The sequence below is a fragment of the Ziziphus jujuba genome, chromosome 7 (assembly GCF_031755915.1).
Source record: "Ziziphus jujuba cultivar Dongzao chromosome 7, ASM3175591v1".
Taxonomy (NCBI): Eukaryota; Viridiplantae; Streptophyta; class Magnoliopsida; order Rosales; family Rhamnaceae; genus Ziziphus; species Ziziphus jujuba.
In genome coordinates this window covers 10,831,759-10,851,552 of record NC_083385.1, presented here as the reverse complement: position 1 = coordinate 10,851,552, position 19,794 = coordinate 10,831,759, and the positions used below count along the sequence as shown (strand labels likewise).

General features: G+C 34.8%; 2 protein-coding genes and 1 pseudogene across 2 annotated transcripts; 2 read left to right on the top strand and 1 right to left on the bottom strand.

Moving 5' to 3' along the window:
• Positions 1 to 2,507: 2,507 nt before the first annotated feature.
• Positions 2,508 to 5,528, top strand: LOC107424761 (BTB/POZ domain-containing protein At5g66560). The gene is made up of 4 exons (XM_016034619.4): positions 2,508 to 3,057; positions 3,160 to 3,229; positions 3,338 to 4,639; positions 4,727 to 5,528. Exons 1-4 carry the CDS (start codon positions 3,017 to 3,019, stop codon positions 5,321 to 5,323), a joined length of 2,010 nt encoding a protein of 669 aa, XP_015890105.2. The 5' UTR covers positions 2,508 to 3,016; the 3' UTR covers positions 5,324 to 5,528.
• A 3,875-nt stretch (positions 5,529 to 9,403) lies between these two features.
• On the bottom strand, positions 9,404 to 12,767 carry LOC107424745 (oxysterol-binding protein-related protein 1C-like; annotated as a pseudogene).
• A 3,370-nt stretch (positions 12,768 to 16,137) lies between these two features.
• LOC107424728 (cold-regulated 413 plasma membrane protein 2) lies at positions 16,138 to 19,742 on the top strand. Its single transcript, XM_048479995.2, has 5 exons — positions 16,138 to 16,295; positions 16,403 to 16,591; positions 18,109 to 18,216; positions 18,314 to 18,384; positions 19,241 to 19,742. Exons 2-5 carry the CDS (start codon positions 16,416 to 16,418, stop codon positions 19,492 to 19,494), a joined length of 609 nt encoding a protein of 202 aa, XP_048335952.1. The 5' UTR covers positions 16,138 to 16,295; positions 16,403 to 16,415; the 3' UTR covers positions 19,495 to 19,742.
• Positions 19,743 to 19,794: the final 52 nt, after the last annotated feature.

Genomic DNA, 19,794 nt, shown 5'->3' with positions numbered 1-19,794 from the left:
TGCATGGTGCTCATCAAATCAAATGCTTCTTCTAGCTAGCTACTTAATGCTCCAACCTCCAGTCATGGGCTTTTTTGTCCTTTAGGATGGTTTTTCATGGTATTTGTGCTCTCTTCTTTTTAATCCACTTGTTATTGTTTATTTTGAGAGAGAGAGAGAGAGAGATAGAGAAAGAGAGGGAAATTTGAAATGTAGATATTGGAAGTACACGTTTTTGGAAATTGATAACTGATAAGCCACTAATCCAGCATTTGTACCTGATAACAGAGTGGGTCTAGCGGTTTGCCCAAATAAACAAATTGTGACCCACATAACCAACCAATGTTCTGACTTTGTAAAGTGTTGGGATTCATATTGGTTTTTGGCATTACATTGTCTAAAGCAGGTGTTCCCAACTAAGATTATATTACATTACTTCATCCCCTTTAATGCATTTAGTCAAATGATTAGTCAAGCCTAAAGAAAATGAATGCGGCTATGAAAGCCTCAATTTTCAATTAATCTATGCTTGAAATGATTTCTCTCATCTCCCAAATTCAAACCAAGACAATTATTGTTGCCATTAAATATTATAAGAATGAGAAAAAGCATTCATGTTAAGGCAAGCTTGCATCATCAATACCATCTCTATTTCTAATCATTAATCTAGAGTTGTAGCTTAATAATTTGATCATAATTTTACATTTACTCAAATCCTTCCTTGCATGGATTTTGAAAACCTCTCACTTCTGTATAGGGCTTGAAATGATGACTCTCACCTGCCTTTCCTTGTCATCTCATTAACATGGCTCATAAATGCTTGCAAGGAAAGGTTCGTTGAGTAGATATAATGATATTAAATGTAGAGGAACTCTCACTTTTTGTTTTTCTCTTTTCCTTTCATACATATATTTCGAAGTGTATGACACCTTTTTTTTTTTTTGGGACAAAATGTGAAAGACACTGAAAACAGAAAATGTAAACTTTTGAAAAAACAAATAATAAAAAAAGTAAGATCGGAAATTAATATTGTGGATTATTTCTTTGAAATGGGCATTTATGTTCAATATGATAATTTATTTATTTCCCACCTCAAGGATGAACCATGTCCATGCGTTCATGACTCCCGGATATCTAGGCCGGCCGAAATTGCAGATCTCACTTCTGATGACGGTGACCGGAGCGCTATAAATTGACTTCCACTTTTATGGTCCGTGGCAAATTCTTAATGGCTCTGGACCCACCCTTTGTGGCCCAACCAATGTATTCAATTCATCTCATGCTATTCTTCTCGATTTTGTTTTGTTCATACATAAAATAACAATAATAATAATAATAATAAAATTCCACAAAATAAAAATAAAAATTTCAAAAGTTCTATCGTAGATATCAAATCAAACTTTTGGTGTATTGCTTGTGCGCCCTCCTTTGCTATTGAAACAAGATCTGCGCTGATCGTCTAATGTTCTGAAAGAAAATAATAGGTGTATAGAATGACTTTGTGTGAACATGGCTTAAGATGCTTTATATAGACTTATAATTAGGGTTTCAATAAAAAAAAAAAATACATAATAAAATAAATATTATTTAGAAAAAAATAATTTAATAGGATCTCAATTTATTTTCCAAATCTATTTAGATTGAATCGGAAAATCTTAATTGTACTGTAATTGAAGCACTTTAGATGTATTTTCCTTATTCATCAAGAGACTTAGGGAGCAATAAAATATGCACCATAGTTCCCAAATAAAGAATCATACAATTTTATTTTTCATTTTGCTAATTTTAAAATTATTTTACAGACTTTCTGCTGTTAAAGAGTACTGTCCTGTTTGATATGGGTTTTTTTTTGGCTTAAAATTTATATTGGAAAGGTTAAAAATTTTTTTATCAAAAAATAAATATGTTTGGTAAAAACTAATAAATATTTATTGATAAAAAATAAATTTTTTTAAGCTATTTTAGATAAGTCCAAATTTTAATATTCTCTAAAAATATTTTTTTCTTTTATCTTCTATTAAAATTTAATAAATATTTAATATAGTTTAATAAGCATTTAATACAGTTTTTTTATTTACAATTAAATATTTATTAACTTTTTAATAATTATTTTTTTTCAAAAAAATTTATTATACAAAATTTTACAAATTAAAGCTCTATTTATATCAGATATACCAAACAGATCCTAACTCATATTTTTTAAATTAAATACTGCACAATAAACAAAAAAGATTTATGAAATTAAAATATACCCATCATTTTTTTAAAAAAATATCCCATAGGCCTGAAGGGGGTTCCAATAAATGAATCATACAAACTTTATTTTTATTATTTATCCCATCACTTGCGCAAAAAGCAATTATACACGGTTGGCAATTGGCATGCATTTGCGTTTTTGGCCAATGGGTGATGTTGAATTTTGTTTTTATTTAAATGTCTCAATTAAAAGAAAATTATTTGAGTGACATCCCTTTTTATTTTGTGTACTATTTTTCCTTTCCTTCGTTCAAGTTCAGAAAAGAGAGAGAGAGAGTGACAGACAGACATAGAGCGAGCTGGAGTGGGTGAGATTCTGATTGGATTCAAACGAAAATAAAAAAAACAAAAAAAATTGGAAAAAAGAATATGATCGTAAGGGATCCCTTTTTCGAAATTTGTTCAATCTCTATTTGTCCGCTCTGAGGATTTTTGGATTCCTACTCCTTTTTTACCCGTTTATAGTCGCACAATAAAAACAATTTTCATCTTCCATCACTCTCTCTCACTTTCTGTGTTCTTAAAGCGATGTCAATTCCTCCCACCACCATCACCGCCACAACACCACTACTCCCTAATTAGGGCTTCCTGAAAAAAAAAAAAATATATATATATATATATATATATATATATATCTCTTCTTATATTCAGACACACATTTTCAAATAAAAAGAAAGAGAGAGAAAAAAACAAATTGTTGTTTGGTACTTATGGATCTGGTTTTATAGTTCCCCCAAAAGGATTTTCCAGAGAGGCAGATATTTAACATTTTCCTGAGAAAATGGCAGCAGCTGAGAAACCCAGCTCCAAAGGCCAAGCATGGTTAGAGGCGTCCTTTTCTACAGTTTACTTAGCATCTTAAAAATTTGCTCTGAAACACTTTTCCATTTTTTTTTTTTGTTAAATTTAATTTATTTTTCGCAGGTTTTGTACCAATGGATTGCCCAGCGACATTGAGGTGGAAGTCGACGACATGACGTTTCATCTTCACAAGGTCAGCCTCAATTTATATCAAAAAGGGCATAATGTTTTTCTTTTTCTGGTCTTCTATCAAGTAACTGTCGGTGTATTGGTCTTTTGGATTTTCTTTTTGCGGTTCCAGTTTCCTTTGATGTCGAAAAGTCTCAAAATCCATAGCCTGGTAACCGAGCAAGAGAAAAATCCAAACCCTTCTTCTTCTGGAATCCGTACTTCTGCGGGCGATGAGCCGCAAGAAGAAGACGGTGGAGACGAAATCGAAGAGGTCCATTGCCATTTAGCCCTCTCTGACTTCCCCGGTGGCTCAGAGACCTTCGAGTTGGCCGCAAAGTTCTGTTACGGCGTCAAGGTCGATTTGACCGCTTCCAATGTCGCTCCTCTCCGCTGCGCCGGAGAGTTTCTGGAGATGACGGAGGAGTACTCCGAGGACAACCTCATCTCCAAGACCGAGAGGTTCTTCTCCCAATATGTGCTCAAAAGCTTGAAAGATTCGGTCAAAGCTCTGAAATCGTGTGAGCGACTGATGCCTATGGCGGAGAGCTTGGGCATTACGGAGAGGTGCATTGAATCGATTGCTTCCAGAGCTTGCGCCGCCGATCCGAGTCTCTTTGGTTGGCCGGTGAATGACGGAGTCAATAGTGTCGGGGATTCTTCGAAGCAAATGCTGTGGAATGGGATTGGGACCGGTGGAAGAAGAAAAGGCCTTGGCAGAGCCAACAATAATGCGGATTCATGGTTGGAAGAGCTGGCACTTCTGAGTTTGCCATTCTTCAAGCGCTTGATATTGGCGATGAGAGCTGGAAATCTTAGGTCCGAAATGATCGAGAACTGTTTGATGTATTACGCCAAAAGGTACATTCCAGGAATTTCGCGGACGAACAGAAAACCATCATCGTCTTCGTCGTCCGTAGCTTCAGAGAGCGAACAGAGAGAGCTGTTGGAGACTATCATTACAAATCTTCCATTGGAGAAAAGCTCAAACCGATCCTCAACCGCCACAAGGTTTCTATTCGGCTTGTTGAGAACGGCGAACATACTGAACGCTTCGGAAACTAGCAAAGCCGTTTTGGAGAAGAAGATAGGATTACAACTTGAACAGGCCACTCTAGACGACCTCTTAATTCCTAGCTACTCGTATCTGAACGAGACGCTCTACGACGTGGATTGCGTGGAGAGGATCTTAGCCTACTTCTTGAACGGGTTGGAACAGAGAAATGCAGCCGAAATCGAAGGTGAGGACCCTGCCGATGGTGTTAGATCGCCGGCGTTGATGCTTGTCGGCAAACTGATCGACGGTTATCTATCGGAGATCGCCTCCGATGCCAATCTAAAGCCCGAAAGGTTCTATAATCTTGCAATGTCTTTACCAGAACAAGCTAGACTCTTCGATGACGGTCTCTACAGAGCCGTCGATGTCTATCTCAAGGTACGCCCAATGTCCGATTGTCGTTTCGTATAAGCTGATACGATGTGTCGTTTGGTTAAAAATTCACAAATTTTTTTCATGTGGTAGGCTCATCCATGGATATCGGAGGCAGATCGCGACAAGATCTGCGGCGTATTGGACTGCCAGAAACTGACGCTGGAGGCGTGCACTCACGCGGCGCAGAATGAGCGGCTACCACTACGCGCGGTGGTTCAAGTCTTGTTCTTCGAGCAGCTTCAGCTCCGACACGCCATCGCCGGAACTCTAATAGCCGCCGAGGGGGCGGCGATGGAACCGGGAAGGCCGTCGGCGATGAGACGAGAACGCGGTGAAGATGAGGATGAGGAGGAGGAGGATGTGGCTGGGGTTTCGGCACCAGCTGCGCAGGATAGCTACGAGAGTAGCAGTCAAACGTGGAAGGCGGCTGTGAGGGAGAATCAGGTGCTGCGCTTGGACATGGATAGCATGAGGACGCGGGTGCATCAACTGGAGCGAGAATGCTCCACCATGAAGAAGGTGATCGAGAAGATTGATAAAGCGGGCCCACCTGGTGGTGGAACTGGGAGCTGGAAAGGATCGCTGACCAGGCGGTTCGGCTGCAAGTTCAAGACACAGGTGTGTGATTCGCATGAGCAAACGGTCGTAGATGCTAGAAAAGGACGACACCATCATCATCAGCAATAGGCCCTCCCTTACACGATTGTCATCACTGTTATTATTATTAATAACATTGGGCTCTCTGTATTTTATTTTCTTTAAAGTTCTCACATTGTGTAGCTGCCAATTAAAGAGGGACTCGGATCTTTTCTATGTTTTCCGACTTTCAATCCAAATTTTACCCTTTTGGCAATGCTAATAAGGGACAAAATAATAAATTTAATTAATAAAATGTGGCGTCATTTAAACCGAAAGTACCATTGAAAAATACGAGTAAATTGGTTACGTCAAATTACCCTTGAGAAAAAAAAAAATTATGAATCAATTTAACACAACTTTAATTTTTTTAATTTATAATAATAATATATATTTGTGTCTCTGTAACTGAAAAATAAAATAATAATAATAAACAAACTAGTGGGTGTCAAATAAAATAAAGGAATTAATTCATTGGCCAAATTCAACGCAGCTTTTGAGGTGATGGAGATAGGTGATGTCTCATGAAGAATTTGACATGAAATAGTGGGATGAAAAAGCAAAAGCTTTAAACGTTGGAGTCTTGTATGTACTTGCACACATGCAAATGACAATACTTTTGGTTCTTTTTTAATTCTGTTTCCTGTTTAAAGTAAGAATTATGAGTGTGGAAGGTCCGGATATTATGACCCTCTGTTTTGCTGCTTTTGTCTTAGGTCAGATTGAATATTGTAAACATGCAAAGGGCGCACATGTTTGTTGAATCTTGGATGTGTTGCAATTTTCTGGCCTCGTGATGATTAAGTGTGCTTATGGTCTACCTTCTTAGCCTTTCTGTCTAAGGAAATTCTGTTTATTCTTTGGGAAATCAAAAAGTCATACCCAGGCCCTACTCACACTCGTTCCCTCACAGGTCCTATTCAACCTTTTTTTTTTTTTTAATAATCTTTTGATGTTAAACAGTTACTATATACATTAAAAATTATTTTTATTTTAAAAAATAAAATGTGTTGTTTTTAGTACTGGCAACACAAATTCTGAACTATTCACACAAAAAAAAAAAAACACAAATTCTGAGCTACTAAAACACTGAATCTCAGACCATTGTGTGTACAAATCTAAACTCTGCAAGTAACTAAAGAATTGAGGAATTAGCGTGTCAATATAAGCAAACATTTGAAGGATTTTGGTTATGTGATTAAAAAAAAAAAAAAAAGAATTTGAATTAGTGATAGAGACCATATAAGAACTTTCTTCCCTAAATAGATGATTGGGGGCCAGCACCATGATTAAGAATTTGGATGCTTGGAGCTGACGTAGAAGTGGATTGAAAAAGCATCTCTGCCTTTTGTTATTTACTTTTTTCCCCTTACTGAGCATGATTAAATTTTACATAAAAAGTTGGAACATAAAGAAAAGGCTAGGTTGAGCATAATGAGCAAAAAATTCAACCCTACAATTTTGAAAAATTTGGCCCAATACTCTTATAAGATGAACTTGGCAATTGTTATCTTTTTATTTATTTATTTTTTACTTTTTAATATTTATTTTAACCTTAAAATAATAAGAAATGATTTGGGTATTCTTATTTTACTTTCTCAACATCCATTCTACTAAATGTTATTTTCACCATACCACACCAGTATTCCATGTTGCTTTTGAAAAAAAAAAAAACTTCATCTAAGGTCCCTTTTAACTTTTAAACAAAGAAAAAATAAAAATACACTTTCTACAACCCTTCAACGCACCCTTGAACGGCTATCCATCATCAGGTAATTGTTTTTATTTTTTTATTGATTTGTTGCCATGGACTGGTGTGGGTTTATTTTTTTGTTTATCAGTTGCCTTGCCGTGGACCAGTGTGGGTTTTTTTTTTGTTTATTTGTTGCCTTGCCGTGGACCGGTGTGGTTTAAACACAATAATATTGATTGTATTAACGATAATCAGGTTAAACACAAGTAGTATGTCGTCGTCAATACTCATTATATTTTGCATGTTGTTGCACGAAACACACATTAGGGGACTTGTAGGAGTCAAAAAATTTGTCAACTGAAAAATTACCGATGAAACCTTCGGTAATTTTTCCAGCAAGGACAATTTGATTACCGACGGTTTCATCGGTAATTACCGAAGGTCCGACGGTAATCAAATTTTTTTTGACAATTTTAGAACTTTTCTGAACTTTATGGACATTTTGTTGTTAAGGATCATTGATGAATGTATATTTTACATGTTGTTGCACGAAGCACACATCAAGGGACTTGTGGGAGTCAAAAAATTTGTCAACTATAATTACCGAAGGCCCTTCGATAATTATCGATTAAACTTTGGGTAATTTTTCCATCAAGGGCAATTTGATTACCGCTGGTTTCATCGGTAATTACCAAAGGCCCTATGGTAATCAAATTTTTTTGGCAATTTTAGAACTTTTTCTGAACTTTATGGGGATTTTGTTGTTTAAGATCATTGATGAATGTATATTTTGCATGTTGATGCACGAAACACATATTAGATGACTTGTGGGAGTCAAAAAATTTGTCAACTGTAATTACCAAAAGCATTTCGGTAATTACCGATGAAACCTTCGATAATTTTTCCAGCAAGAGCAATTTGATTACTGATGGTTTCATCGGTAATTACCAAAGGTCCTACGGTAATCAAATTTTTTTGGTAATTTTAAAATTTTTTTTGAACTTTATGGGGATTTTGCCATTTAGGATCATTGATGAATGTATATTTTGCATGTTATTGCACGAAACACACATTAGGGGACTTGTGGGAGTCAAAAAAATTTGTCAATTATAATTACCGAAGGCCATTCGGTAATTATCGATGAAACCTTCGGTAATTTTCCAAGTAAGGGCAATTTAATTACCGATGATTTCATGGGTAATTACCGAAGACTTTATGGTAATCAAATTTTTTTGGCAATTTTAGAACTTTTTCAGAACTTTATGGAGATTTTGCTGTTTAGGATCATTGATAAACTTATATTTTATATGTTGTTGCATGAAACATACATTAGGGGACTTGTGAGAGTCAAAAAATTTATCAACTGTAATTACCGATAAAACCGTCGGCATCGATAATTACCGATGCACCATCCGTATTCAATTTTTTTATAAATGTCTTCACTTCTTAAAGTTTGTTTCTCTCTTATTTGGTTTCAGATAAACACTATTTAAATGTTTTCACTTCTTAATGTTTTTTTTTCTCTTAGTTGTTCAACATTTATCATTAATAAAGCTAGATTTAGCATGTTCTTGGTAGAAACACACACTATTGAAGCTATCGGATTAAATTGTTGTGATTCTTTTACGATAGTGGACAAATGTCAATTACCGACGATGCATCGGTACTTACCATTGGGCATTAATAGCATCCTTGTAACAGTAAGAAACTTACAAACTACTAAACATAGAATGATATTTTACCAACACAATACGATAGATGGCATAAAAAGGAGAAATGCAAATCTAAAAGAGATTGGAAGAAGCTTTCAAGCAAGGAATAGTCTCGAATCTAAAACTAACTAAATTTCAATGCATACCATTCAAACAAGTTCAAATGGTCCCAAACTAGAAAGCCAATATTTGAGAACTCAATTACCATTTAAATTCTCATCCTTCTTATTCCTTGTTTTTCCACTTCTCAAAAAATATCGAGAATTTAATAATGAAATTGGATCCTTAAACTTCCTCTTGGAATGAGAATCATGTAGAAAAACTAAAAATTAAATCTAAATTAGTAAGACAAAAATATTCATGTGTTTTATGAATAAAAACTAAAGAATATTACAAGATGATTTTTTCCACTTGCTGTATATAATTCTCTGCCGCCAACAGAACATTCGTCTGCCAACAACTATAAAATTGCTAAAAACTACTTTCATTTTCTTGGCGAATCCACCATCAATATATAAACAACAGTTGTTGCCCCACTCGCCATGGAATAAGACAGTTTTCTAAGCATCCAATTATGCGAATTGACCTTTATGATTTGAAGAATTAATTGCTGAAGTAAAATGACTAAAATTTAGTTTCTTCTAAGTTGCACATTGCAATATCAAGGATTGAAAAGACTTGAACCACCTATATTTATCACAATTAGCACTAATATGCTTATAATCATAGCAAGCCAAAATAAGGCTGATCTTATAAATCATAAGTTTTTTCTCATCATGCATCAGGAAATTAAAAGTTTACAAACCAGAATTAAACTGAAAGTAATGTCAGAGAATTACCTTGGGAACATTCTAAACTATTGTTTGAATCTTGGGGTGCGGATTCATCATTAAGACCAAGCGATCTTGATATTCTTGATTCTACCCTTGAAACATTATTTAATATTTTGGTAGTTCCGGTTTCTGACGCTACTATTCCTCGATATTCTTCACTCACAATTAAAGCAACTAAGACATCCATGAATGACTCTTTATCTGCTTCTTTAGAATACTTTGTTTCTTCACAATCCAAAGCATCAATGTCATTGGATTCTGCCTCAGCTTTGTCATCCTCGTCATCCTCAACATATGCTTTATATGTCAACTAAAGTAGTATTTCTCCATAAGAACTCTTTCTAAAAGGTCCTCAGCCTCTTTGCATCCACATATGCTTTTTTGGTTTCTCCAGCCAAAGTAGTATTTCTGGTTTCCTAGAAGCCAACTGACTCTCAAGCTGCAAAGGAAACATAATAATCAACACATTGTTATGTACCTCGGGATACAAGCTTTAGAAAATTATAACTTAAATGAATAATTTAACAACAACAGTTACTTAAATGTGGCGAGGGATAAAAAGTTGTAGCAATCAATGTCTAGATACCTTTGATCAAGCCTGAGCCTTAAATCTAAAGGGGACAACTTTTCCTGCAACTAAAATCAGGATTAAGAAGTCCTCATCCACTCACCCAATAGTAAAATTAAAAGCACTTGAGTGATTTTATTTTGTTTGCATGTTCTAAAATCTCTTGTCATCAATTCATGTCCATGCTAAAAATGCAATTGGGAAAAAGAAAAAAAGAAAGAAAAAATGTTCCAGTGCAATGTTTCAAATGAGGGTGTTAAGTAATAGTAATGAAGTCATCGAAACTACCTTTAATCCAGGGGTGAGTTCATTCATGGTGATGGCAAAGCGTGTCAAGTTATATCTTGTAGGAAACTGGGGTGGGTTGCTCCTCTTCCAAAGCTACTAGGCAACAGGTCAAGGCTCCAATCCTTTTCCCTTCCCAGAACAATTTCCATCCACATAATGCATGCTCTCATCCCATTTTCCAAATAGTGTTGCTATCGTTTTTCCATTTCTATCTTGAACTAAACCATGTACCTGACTGAAAAAGAAAATAGCAATAATTTTAAAAGAACAATCCTTAAGCTTGTTAACAATATTATAGTACTTATTAACAGAATCTATACCATCAATCCATTCTGTTCACCTAAAAATAGAATCCTTTGGTTTGATGTATTTATTTAAAAAAAAAAAAAACCAGCTTTCTTCTAGAAGCAAACTAAAACCAAAGGGTAAGAAAATGATTCATGCTCTGCCTCTCATAATCCATACATATTGTTCTTGCAGACAACTTCAACTCCCATAAAGGATTAACTAATAAAAATTTCTATTGCTATAAACTCCAACCCCTTTGGAGGATTCGAAGTTGGTATCATCATATTCAGAAACTAAAGGAATTATATATCCAATATAATGAGATTATAGGCTGTCCAGACTTTATTATATATTAGGCTTTCAATAAAATAAAATAAAATAAAATAAATCCTTTGTCAACAAATATGGAGAGAGATTTCAATAATTTGATAGCCTCCACCTAGTATAATTTCAATCAAATTAAATTAAAGTTATTAAACAACATAATTATATCTCATTCCACAAAGAAACAAACCAAACAATTGAAGAAGTTATGCCAAATTACATTCGTAGATAAAAAAATTGTCATGCTTTTTTTCAGTCATCCAAGAAGACTTCCAAATATCCATATAAAACTATATGCAAATAAAGCATTTGAAAATTAAAAGATAAAGAAAGAATACCTGGTGAGGATTTTGGTCAATGACAGATTGCTCCTTGAATTTCAGCTTGCAAGAATAGTTATGATTCCCCTGTATACGCATTGTACCACAGTGGTCACAGTAGAGCTTTCCCAATATAAGGTTGTTAATTGATGTTGTAACCTGGCAGAAAAAAGAACAGAAACACAACAAAGAATAAATAATATAAAAAATATTTCTTTTAACAAAAAAAAAAAAAAAAAAGAAGAAGGAATATTAGTCGAATCATTAGTCATTACCTTACTCCATTGAAAAATTTCTCTGTCGTCAAATTCCACCGTTAAAAGAACAACATGATCAAGCTGAATTGAGTGACCCTAAAATTTACTCTTCAAATTGCTATCACCCAAAATTTCCATCCTTTACCCTCATAGTGGCAAGCAACAATCATTGGATGATGACTGACCTGACACCAAAAAGATGGAGAATATTCAGTATGTATGCACAAGGTTTTGAATGTCTAGAGTCTGTTAAAGGAAGTATACAAGATAGATTAAACCTAGGTACCATTTGTTCTTCCTCCTTTCCTCCCTCACAATCTAATACTTACATGGCTACTTTCTGTAGAGGATTACGCTAAATTCAGCTATATATTCTACACTGTTTTGGCTGAGGTAGTCATCTTTAGGTGAAAATAATTACTCGTTTTAATATCATAAAAATAAGCATGAACTTCCTTTTCTCTCACAATAACTCCTATTGCTCTCTCCAAAATTTATAAAGCTATCCTTTTTATTGTCACTGTAGCACATACCATAATAATGTCATCAATTTTCCTTTTCAAATTATATATAGTAATGCTTGAGTGCGATATATGCATTTATGTTTAAGATGAAATATGCATACCACATTGTGTCTAGCTTTTAAATACAAATGATTTATATAAAACTGGCCAAAGTGCTCCTAGTATGAAATTTGTTTGAAGCAGAACTGTAGGTTAGCTTTTGAAGGCTCACCAAACCGCCTTTTATAAGGAATCCCATTGGACTGAGCTTCAAATCACAGTTTCTCCTATTTCCATGCCCTAACCAAAAAAAAAAAAAAAATTGCATGGGTTTTGAAAATTTTTTGAAGCAATACCCGATTCAAGTGAGAAATTGATGAGAAATTATAGGAGATACTTGGGACAATGTAGCTTGAAATTGCCATGGTTAAGACAAAATATCAGAAACAAAAGAGAAAAGAAGAACAGGAAAGACAAAAAATGGGGAGGGAAACGAAAAGTTATAATGTGCATTTTTTTTTTCTTATGAAATGAAAACTCACCTGAAATGCTTTTGTGTTGGAATTTCGATCGTGCCCTCACTTTGGTCCATAAGAGAAAGCACAATGGTGTTCTCCATCAGGTTTTCGCCACACAACCACTGTCGATTTTCGAAAAGCGCGAACCTTCTCGAATCCTCAATCGATGACTTGAGGTGGCTTCTCTCCATCTTCGATTCAAATGGTGCTAACATCTCTCTGCCTCCGATCGCTAGCAACGACCTAATTCTCTCTCACTTTCTCTTCCTCTTTTCTTCATGCTCCATCCAGATTAGAGAAAAAATGGAATATGTCTCATTAATTTTTTACTTTTCTTTTATATTTGAAAAGGGTAATCTAGGAATATTGAAAATTAAAGGGCAAAACAAAAATATTTGAAATGAAGGGAAAATATCCTTACAGCCCTTTAAAAAAGGGTATTAGACAAAATTCCCCTACAATCTTTAAAATTTGTCAAAATTTTGAGAATGATTACATATACAGCGGATATAATAAGAATGCTGTAACAACCTTTTATTAAGAATATCTTATATTCCAAATTATGTTTTCATGTTAATTGTCATATAGGAAAAAAAAAATTATCAATTAAATTTAAAAATATCCAAACAAGTTTTATAATAATTAATAAAAAATCAAAATATATTTCTATTTTCTTCTGTATATTAATAATTTAACTATAATATTTTAAAATTTTGACAGCTTTCCATTTGGATAATGATTTCTAAGAGGATCTATCAGCATCATTACCCCTCTTATCATCTTGAAATTATCAATGATCTAAAAAATAAAATAACGGAATATTGATAGGTATACACTTTAAATTTTATCAAGCTTAATACATTATATTCTAAACTATTTTTTTTTTGGCAATATACATCTCAAATTTCTATTTTATTTGTACTATTGATTTTACATTAAAAATGCATATCAAAATGATCATGCACGTGTCTATCAAATAAGATTAAGTCAAATAATTTCACATGTGTCAACTTAAAACTTAAAGTTTCGTTGAAGGACTTTGAAGAATTTTAATCCCAGTTTAGAAATTCACATATAATTAAATATCATAATATATATATATATATGAATATAAATATTGTCATAAACTAAAAATAAATAATATATATATATATATATATATATAGGCAATGTAGCTATGCTAAAGGGGAGGAGGAGAAATTTTTCTATGCACAATATGTACCACGGTGGAATCCTTGCTAGTGCACATAATCAATAAAAAAAATACCATGTGTAGCATACATCCTAGTCATTTATAAAATGCTACGTTAGCTTGCTAACGCCATTAACCCTCTATTATCCTTTTTATTTTATTTTATTTTTTATTTCTTTTTGCTCGTCTTCCACCTTCTCGTCACGCCATTTTTTCTTCCCAGAAAAATAGAAACCCCCATTCCCAAACCAATGAGAAGTGCACCACAGACCAAAAGGATGATTATGGTTCTATTTTGAAAAGGTTGCCATACATGATACAGAAACCCTTTTGTAGGAGGTTTCTTGTAAGTGTTGTTCCACCAGATGGGTTGTTCATGGAACAGAATTGTAGGAGACCAAGTTCCAGCAGATGGGTTGTTCTTGGAATAAAATTTTTGTCTACAAGTGGATGAATTAAGCATGATAGGGAAGAGTGACTGTACAGAAGTTAACCATGACCAAAATCCCTTCTTATTCTCTGGTACTAATGTGGTTGTCGGCAAGGCGGTCATACCATCTGTTCCACCATAACAACATTCATCCATCAACTTAGGAGAAAGGGGCTTCGTTGGAATCGATCAAACAAGCCTAGAAAGGGGCTTCTTTGGAATCGATCGAACAAGTCTAGTTCATCTTGTGAAGGAGAAGAATCTCGATGAGTTTCAGAAATTGGGAGGTGTTGATGGGGTAGCATTGGTTTGGGAATAGAACTCAATGGACAAAGGGTTTCTATTTTTCTAGGAATTAAAAATGGCATAAAGAGAAGGTGGAAGAGGAACAAAAACAAATAAAAAAATAAAATAAAATAAAAAAGATGACGGAGGATTAACGGGTTAGCAAGCTGATATAGATTTTTATAAATAACTAGGATGTATGATACAGATGGCATTTTTTTATTGGTTATGTCCACCAGTAAAAATTCCACCTTGGCACACATTGTGCATAGACGAATTTCTCGGGGGAGGAGAGAGTGCAACCTGGCACCAATGCATGCTTTCTCATTGTCTCTCAACTTTTAGCTCTTTTTCATCATCATCTACTGTTAACAACTCTATCTATTGATGTCTTGGATTTCTCTATACCCACAAAAACCCAAATCTTTCACCTATTCTCTTTTCTGGTTCCTTTCTTTTTGTTTTCTTTTTCTATATTGAATTAGATATTTGGGTCTTCCTGTTCTTTCTGCTAATTAATTGGGTGTTAGAAGATTTTTTGTAGAATCTTTTTCTCTTTTAGCAATGCACAACCTGTGATTATTTTTTATACTTTTTTATTTTTTTTTTCGTTTCCCGCTTGCTTTGATCAGATGAGAAGTCCATCCAGGAGCCCCATATCTGTGCATGGTTCACAATCTCGAGCCGTGCCCAAACTTCTTGTCTAGCTCATCCTCTTCGTCTCCTTAACCTATGTTGTTTACACTCTCAAGCTCGTTTCCAACTCTCGCTCCTGCGACGACGAGCCATTTTCTAGACCCCACCGACTCGCCACCTCCATCTCTTTGTTACTGGCCGACAATGCCATGACCACATCCTCTCTCCTGTCATCGATTTGCAATAACCCGACGACGAAGGTGGCTTAGATCCTGCACCACTGCGAAACCAAGCGAGACCTCCCAACGGGAAACAACGGAGATAATCAAGCTTTGCGAAATTTCTACTCAATGAGATCAAGAACAATCTGTGAATCCCTAAATCAATCTCAGTTCCATTTGGTGCCCAAAATCTCAATCTCAACATACCAATATTTGATAACTGATCACACACGAGAGGCATGTGATGAGTCGTATGAAATTATCTAACTTAAATCTTATGAAATTATCTGATTTAACCTTGATTCATAACATAATTATTTTGTTATATATTTTTAACAGAAAAATTAACAGTCCAAATAAAATAGAAATTTGAAATGCATATTGCCAAAAAAAATATTTTAAGATGTAACATGTGAATCTTTATATATCAAATTTTAAGTACATTCCTCTCAATATCCTTAAAATAAAAGAAAATAAACTTTTAGTGGATAATGAAAATTTCAATAGCATTTTGAGAAATGAACAAAGAGGTACGGCGTATACGGGCCAAACCCTCCTCATACCTTGGTGTGGGCCAAAATGGGCATGACGATTGGTTTAGAATGACTAGAACAGCCCAAGCGAAGTCTGCAATGGTTTTAACACATAGATGTCACGTAGACACGTGGATCATTGTCCAGAACTGGCGCGCCCAGTTGGTGCAGCCCAAAACAACAGTCGCCCAAAAAAAACAAAAAAAAAAACAAAAAAGATCCAACGGAATCGGTTCTGATCCGAAACTCCGCCACGGCTTCTACATTCTTTCTTTGAATTGGCTTAAATTAGCTGAAAACCAGGTGACCCACAAACCCAAAAAAGCTTCCATCTCATCCAATGGACAGATATACCATATACATACATCCAAAAAACGGCATTTAGGCTCCGAACCATTACACCAACCTTGCTTTACCTTCTTGTTCGTTTCCGTGCTTCTTTCACTGTGTTTGCATTTCCTGTCTTTTCCTTTTTTTTTTTTGTGTGCTTTTTCTTCGATTCTGGGATTTCTTGCTTGAACTATTTCAGGTCAGAAGCAAAAATGGGGAGGATGGAGTTTTTGGCTATGAGAACTGATCCAGCCACGGCTGACTTGATAAATTCTGATATCAATGAGCTTAAGGTTGCAGCCAAGAGGCTTTTCAATGATGCCTCTAAGCTTGGTGGTCTGGGTTTTGGCACTTCTTTTCTCAAATGGGTCGCCTCTTTCGCTGCCATGTGAGTTCTCTCTTCAACTTCAAGATACTAGTACTGGTGCCCAATTGTCCTTGGAAGATGATCTCTTTTTTGCTTGTTTGTGTTTATTTCAATTTCTTCATATCTACTGCGATGAGGATAAAATCAAATTACAGTGTCTAGAATTGAAAAACTGACATTTAGATTTCGTCTTATTCTTTGTTTTGTTGTATCTTCTCCTGTGAAAAAATAAAAAAAATCTTTCGTTATCCGGTAAAAAGGAAGCGTGGTCAAAGTGATTTCTTTAACATCCCTTTATATATGTATATAAATATATGTGTGTTATCTAAACTAATTCAATATTCCCCTATTAACCCTTTCTTTTATATTATTTTCCGTCTCGTGTACTTATTTATTATTATTATTATTATTTATTGTTTTTTAATTGTCTCTTATTCTTTTGGAAGGTGAGGGGCGTCATGCCAGAACTTCAAATAATCTTACTTCCCCACCCAAATTTATTGGTGTTTTATATTCACACATTGGGCCACATATTTCAATGTTCACCCGCTGAACTTAGCTCTGGCTAATACTTGAATTTTCTGTATATGGATAGATAAATCAACATAAGCAAGTAACATGTCATTGATGGAATATAACTTTTCTCGTTTGGTCTCTGAGATGTGCTGACTTTTTTTTTTCCTTCCCATTGATACGTCTTAGTTGATTGGTTTACTTTTTAAGTAGTGGAGAGTAGGTGCGGTCTGGTTTGGTTGCTGCCTAGTGAGCGATGGTACTGACTTTACAGGTTAGATGTGGTAATTTTCAGAACGACTAGCAAACAAGTCTTTTGGCTACAAACATATGTTTACATCTCGTGGACTAGTTCTCTAACCAATCATATGAGCAATGCCATCTCTTACTCGCACAGGCTTGTCCATGTACTGTGCTGAATTAGCTTCTATTATGCTCATACTGCCAAAGTTGCTCCACACTAGTAACGGAGAAAAAAGTACACACTACTAGTTTCTGAGCCTCCTTTTTATTGACCAGGATATTATACAAATATTTAGGATATGCTCATCCCAAGTGGAGCCTTGATCTGTTATTTTCCTGCAATTTATTGCCCCTACTTGGTCAGGATGTGAATGCTAATAAGTAAACCTAGGTTCTGTTCTGCAATTTTAAACTTGTTTGGATGTCAAAATGACTAATAATTACTTTTGAAGATAACAACTATTTTGAACAGTTATGGAATATGGATATCACTTAAAGTAAAATTGAATATATAGAACCCTTTTATTTTTAACTTGGTAAAAATAAAAAATAATAATAATAATAAAATTGTTAGAGAAGGTTCATTAAGTTGTTTACAACTAAATAGATGCTTTCTTTATCAATTTCATATGTTGTTTGACTGGTGAGGGAAGCAAAAGTTTTTATCTTAACAAAATAATGACCATATATTTTTCATGGGTTGATTTCCACGTTTTCTTTTGAAACTGAATCTAGTGCATTTCCACACGTCCTCACTAAATATTTCCCATTGTTCACTGCAGTTATTTGTTGATATTGGATCGAACAAACTGGAGAACAAATATGCTTACTTCACTTTTAGTTCCTTATATCTTCTTCAGTCTTCCCGCAGCATTGTTCAACTTGCTGAGGTGATAAATCTCGTGTTGGTGCACTTTTGTTTATTTCTTAATTTATCCATCGATTCTTATGATGTTTGTTTTGAGAATTTCTGTCAATTTTATGCAGAGGAGAGGTGGGAAAATGGATTGCTTTCATTGCAGTTGTATTAAGGCTTTTCTTCCCACGACATTTCCCAGGTACGCTAAAGTTGCTTTGTGTCACCTATCTTATCATCTTCCACCTTAGCTTAGTTATTTATATTAAGGCTGCCAAATAAAACAGATTTCAATTACCAATTGGACTTTCTAATTTACTGTGTAATATAGTTTTGTACATTGCAGTGTAGCCTACACTATGTAGGTTGTATCATATATGCACTTGTCTGGTCCAGTGTGTGTGTGTGTGCCACTAGGTTGGGAGATTGAATCATATTTGTTAAAGCATAAACCTTTTTCTACTCAGTTTCTACCAATTTGGGTGTTTGGGAACAAAGATGCTTTAAAAACCATTCTCTGTTCTAAAGTTGACTATGCTTCTCTTGCTTCCCATGTTCCAAATAAGACATTAAAATTATCCATTCTTTCTGATTCATTATTTTTAGTTTCTGCTTCATTTGTCATACCTCCACTTGTATCGTCAGCTACAGCCTCACGGTTTATGGATTGTCTCTGCCTTGTTATTTAAGTTGACAATTTTCACTTGACTAAACCCACCTTTCACTAAGAATTTACAGTCTATATCTATATTCTGTGTAGGTTGCTCGAGAATATTTCATATTGTCTTAACTCAATATGTTCATTTTCATTTATGAAATGGATGGAGCACTTTGTATCAAGTCAATCTATTCAATACTTCTTTTCATGACAGAATAACAGGACTATCAAGAAGATAACTAGATTATTGTATCATATTAAGTTTCCATCAACCCCAAAAATCGAAGTGGATTCTGGTCAACTAATTATAACATTGCTTGATGGTCCTCACATAGACTCTTCGGCTTTTGCCTCTAATTGTGATGTTGTAACAGCTTTGAGTCTCATTTTCTCCATGCAGATTGGTTGGAGATGCCAGGATCATTGATTCTTCTTCTGGTCGTGGCTCCGAACTTCTTTGCACACACATTGAGGGACAGCTGGGTTAGTATACTGATCTGCCTCTTCATCGGTTGTTACCTGCTTCAAGAACACATCAGGGCATCTGGGGGATTCAGAAATTCATTCACACAGAGCCATGGAATTTCAAACACCCTCGGTATTATCTTTCTGATAGTCTATCCTGTCTGGGCATTGGTTCTCCACTTCATCTAGGCTTTTGTAATATGTCTTTCTGTTGAAACTTGCAAACCGCAACAACGTGTATCTGTTGTAGGCTCCACTTTTATTGTCAGCAATAAGCCTTTTTTTTTTTTTTGGTTATTTATATTATTTGATAAAGAAATTTGGTAAACAATTCGTTCACTCTCGTGTTATTGATCCACTAAACCCACCGACATATCCAACTACTATTTGTATATATATATATATTTTTTATTATTATTATTATTATTTTTCTCCCACTAGGCTGCCTCCGGATGGACATTAGTACAACCTAAATTTTGCTTTATGATG

Excerpts from the sequence above, each read along its gene's own strand:
- LOC107424761 (XM_016034619.4), top strand. The coding sequence starts at position 3,017 with ATGGCAGCAGCTGAGAAACCCAGCTCCAAAGGCCAAGCATG. Across the intron at positions 3,058-3,159 it reads AGCTCCAAAGGCCAAGCATG|GTTTTGTACCAATGGATTGC; the intron begins GTTAGAGGCGTC and ends TATTTTTCGCAG. Across the intron at positions 3,230-3,337 it reads TGACGTTTCATCTTCACAAG|TTTCCTTTGATGTCGAAAAG; the intron begins GTCAGCCTCAAT and ends TTGCGGTTCCAG.
- LOC107424728 (XM_048479995.2), top strand. The coding sequence starts at position 16,416 with ATGGGGAGGATGGAGTTTTTGGCTATGAGAACTGATCCAGCCACGGCT. Across the intron at positions 16,592-18,108 it reads GTCGCCTCTTTCGCTGCCAT|TTATTTGTTGATATTGGATC; the intron begins GTGAGTTCTCTC and ends TGTTCACTGCAG. Across the intron at positions 18,217-18,313 it reads GCATTGTTCAACTTGCTGAG|AGGAGAGGTGGGAAAATGGA; the intron begins GTGATAAATCTC and ends AATTTTATGCAG.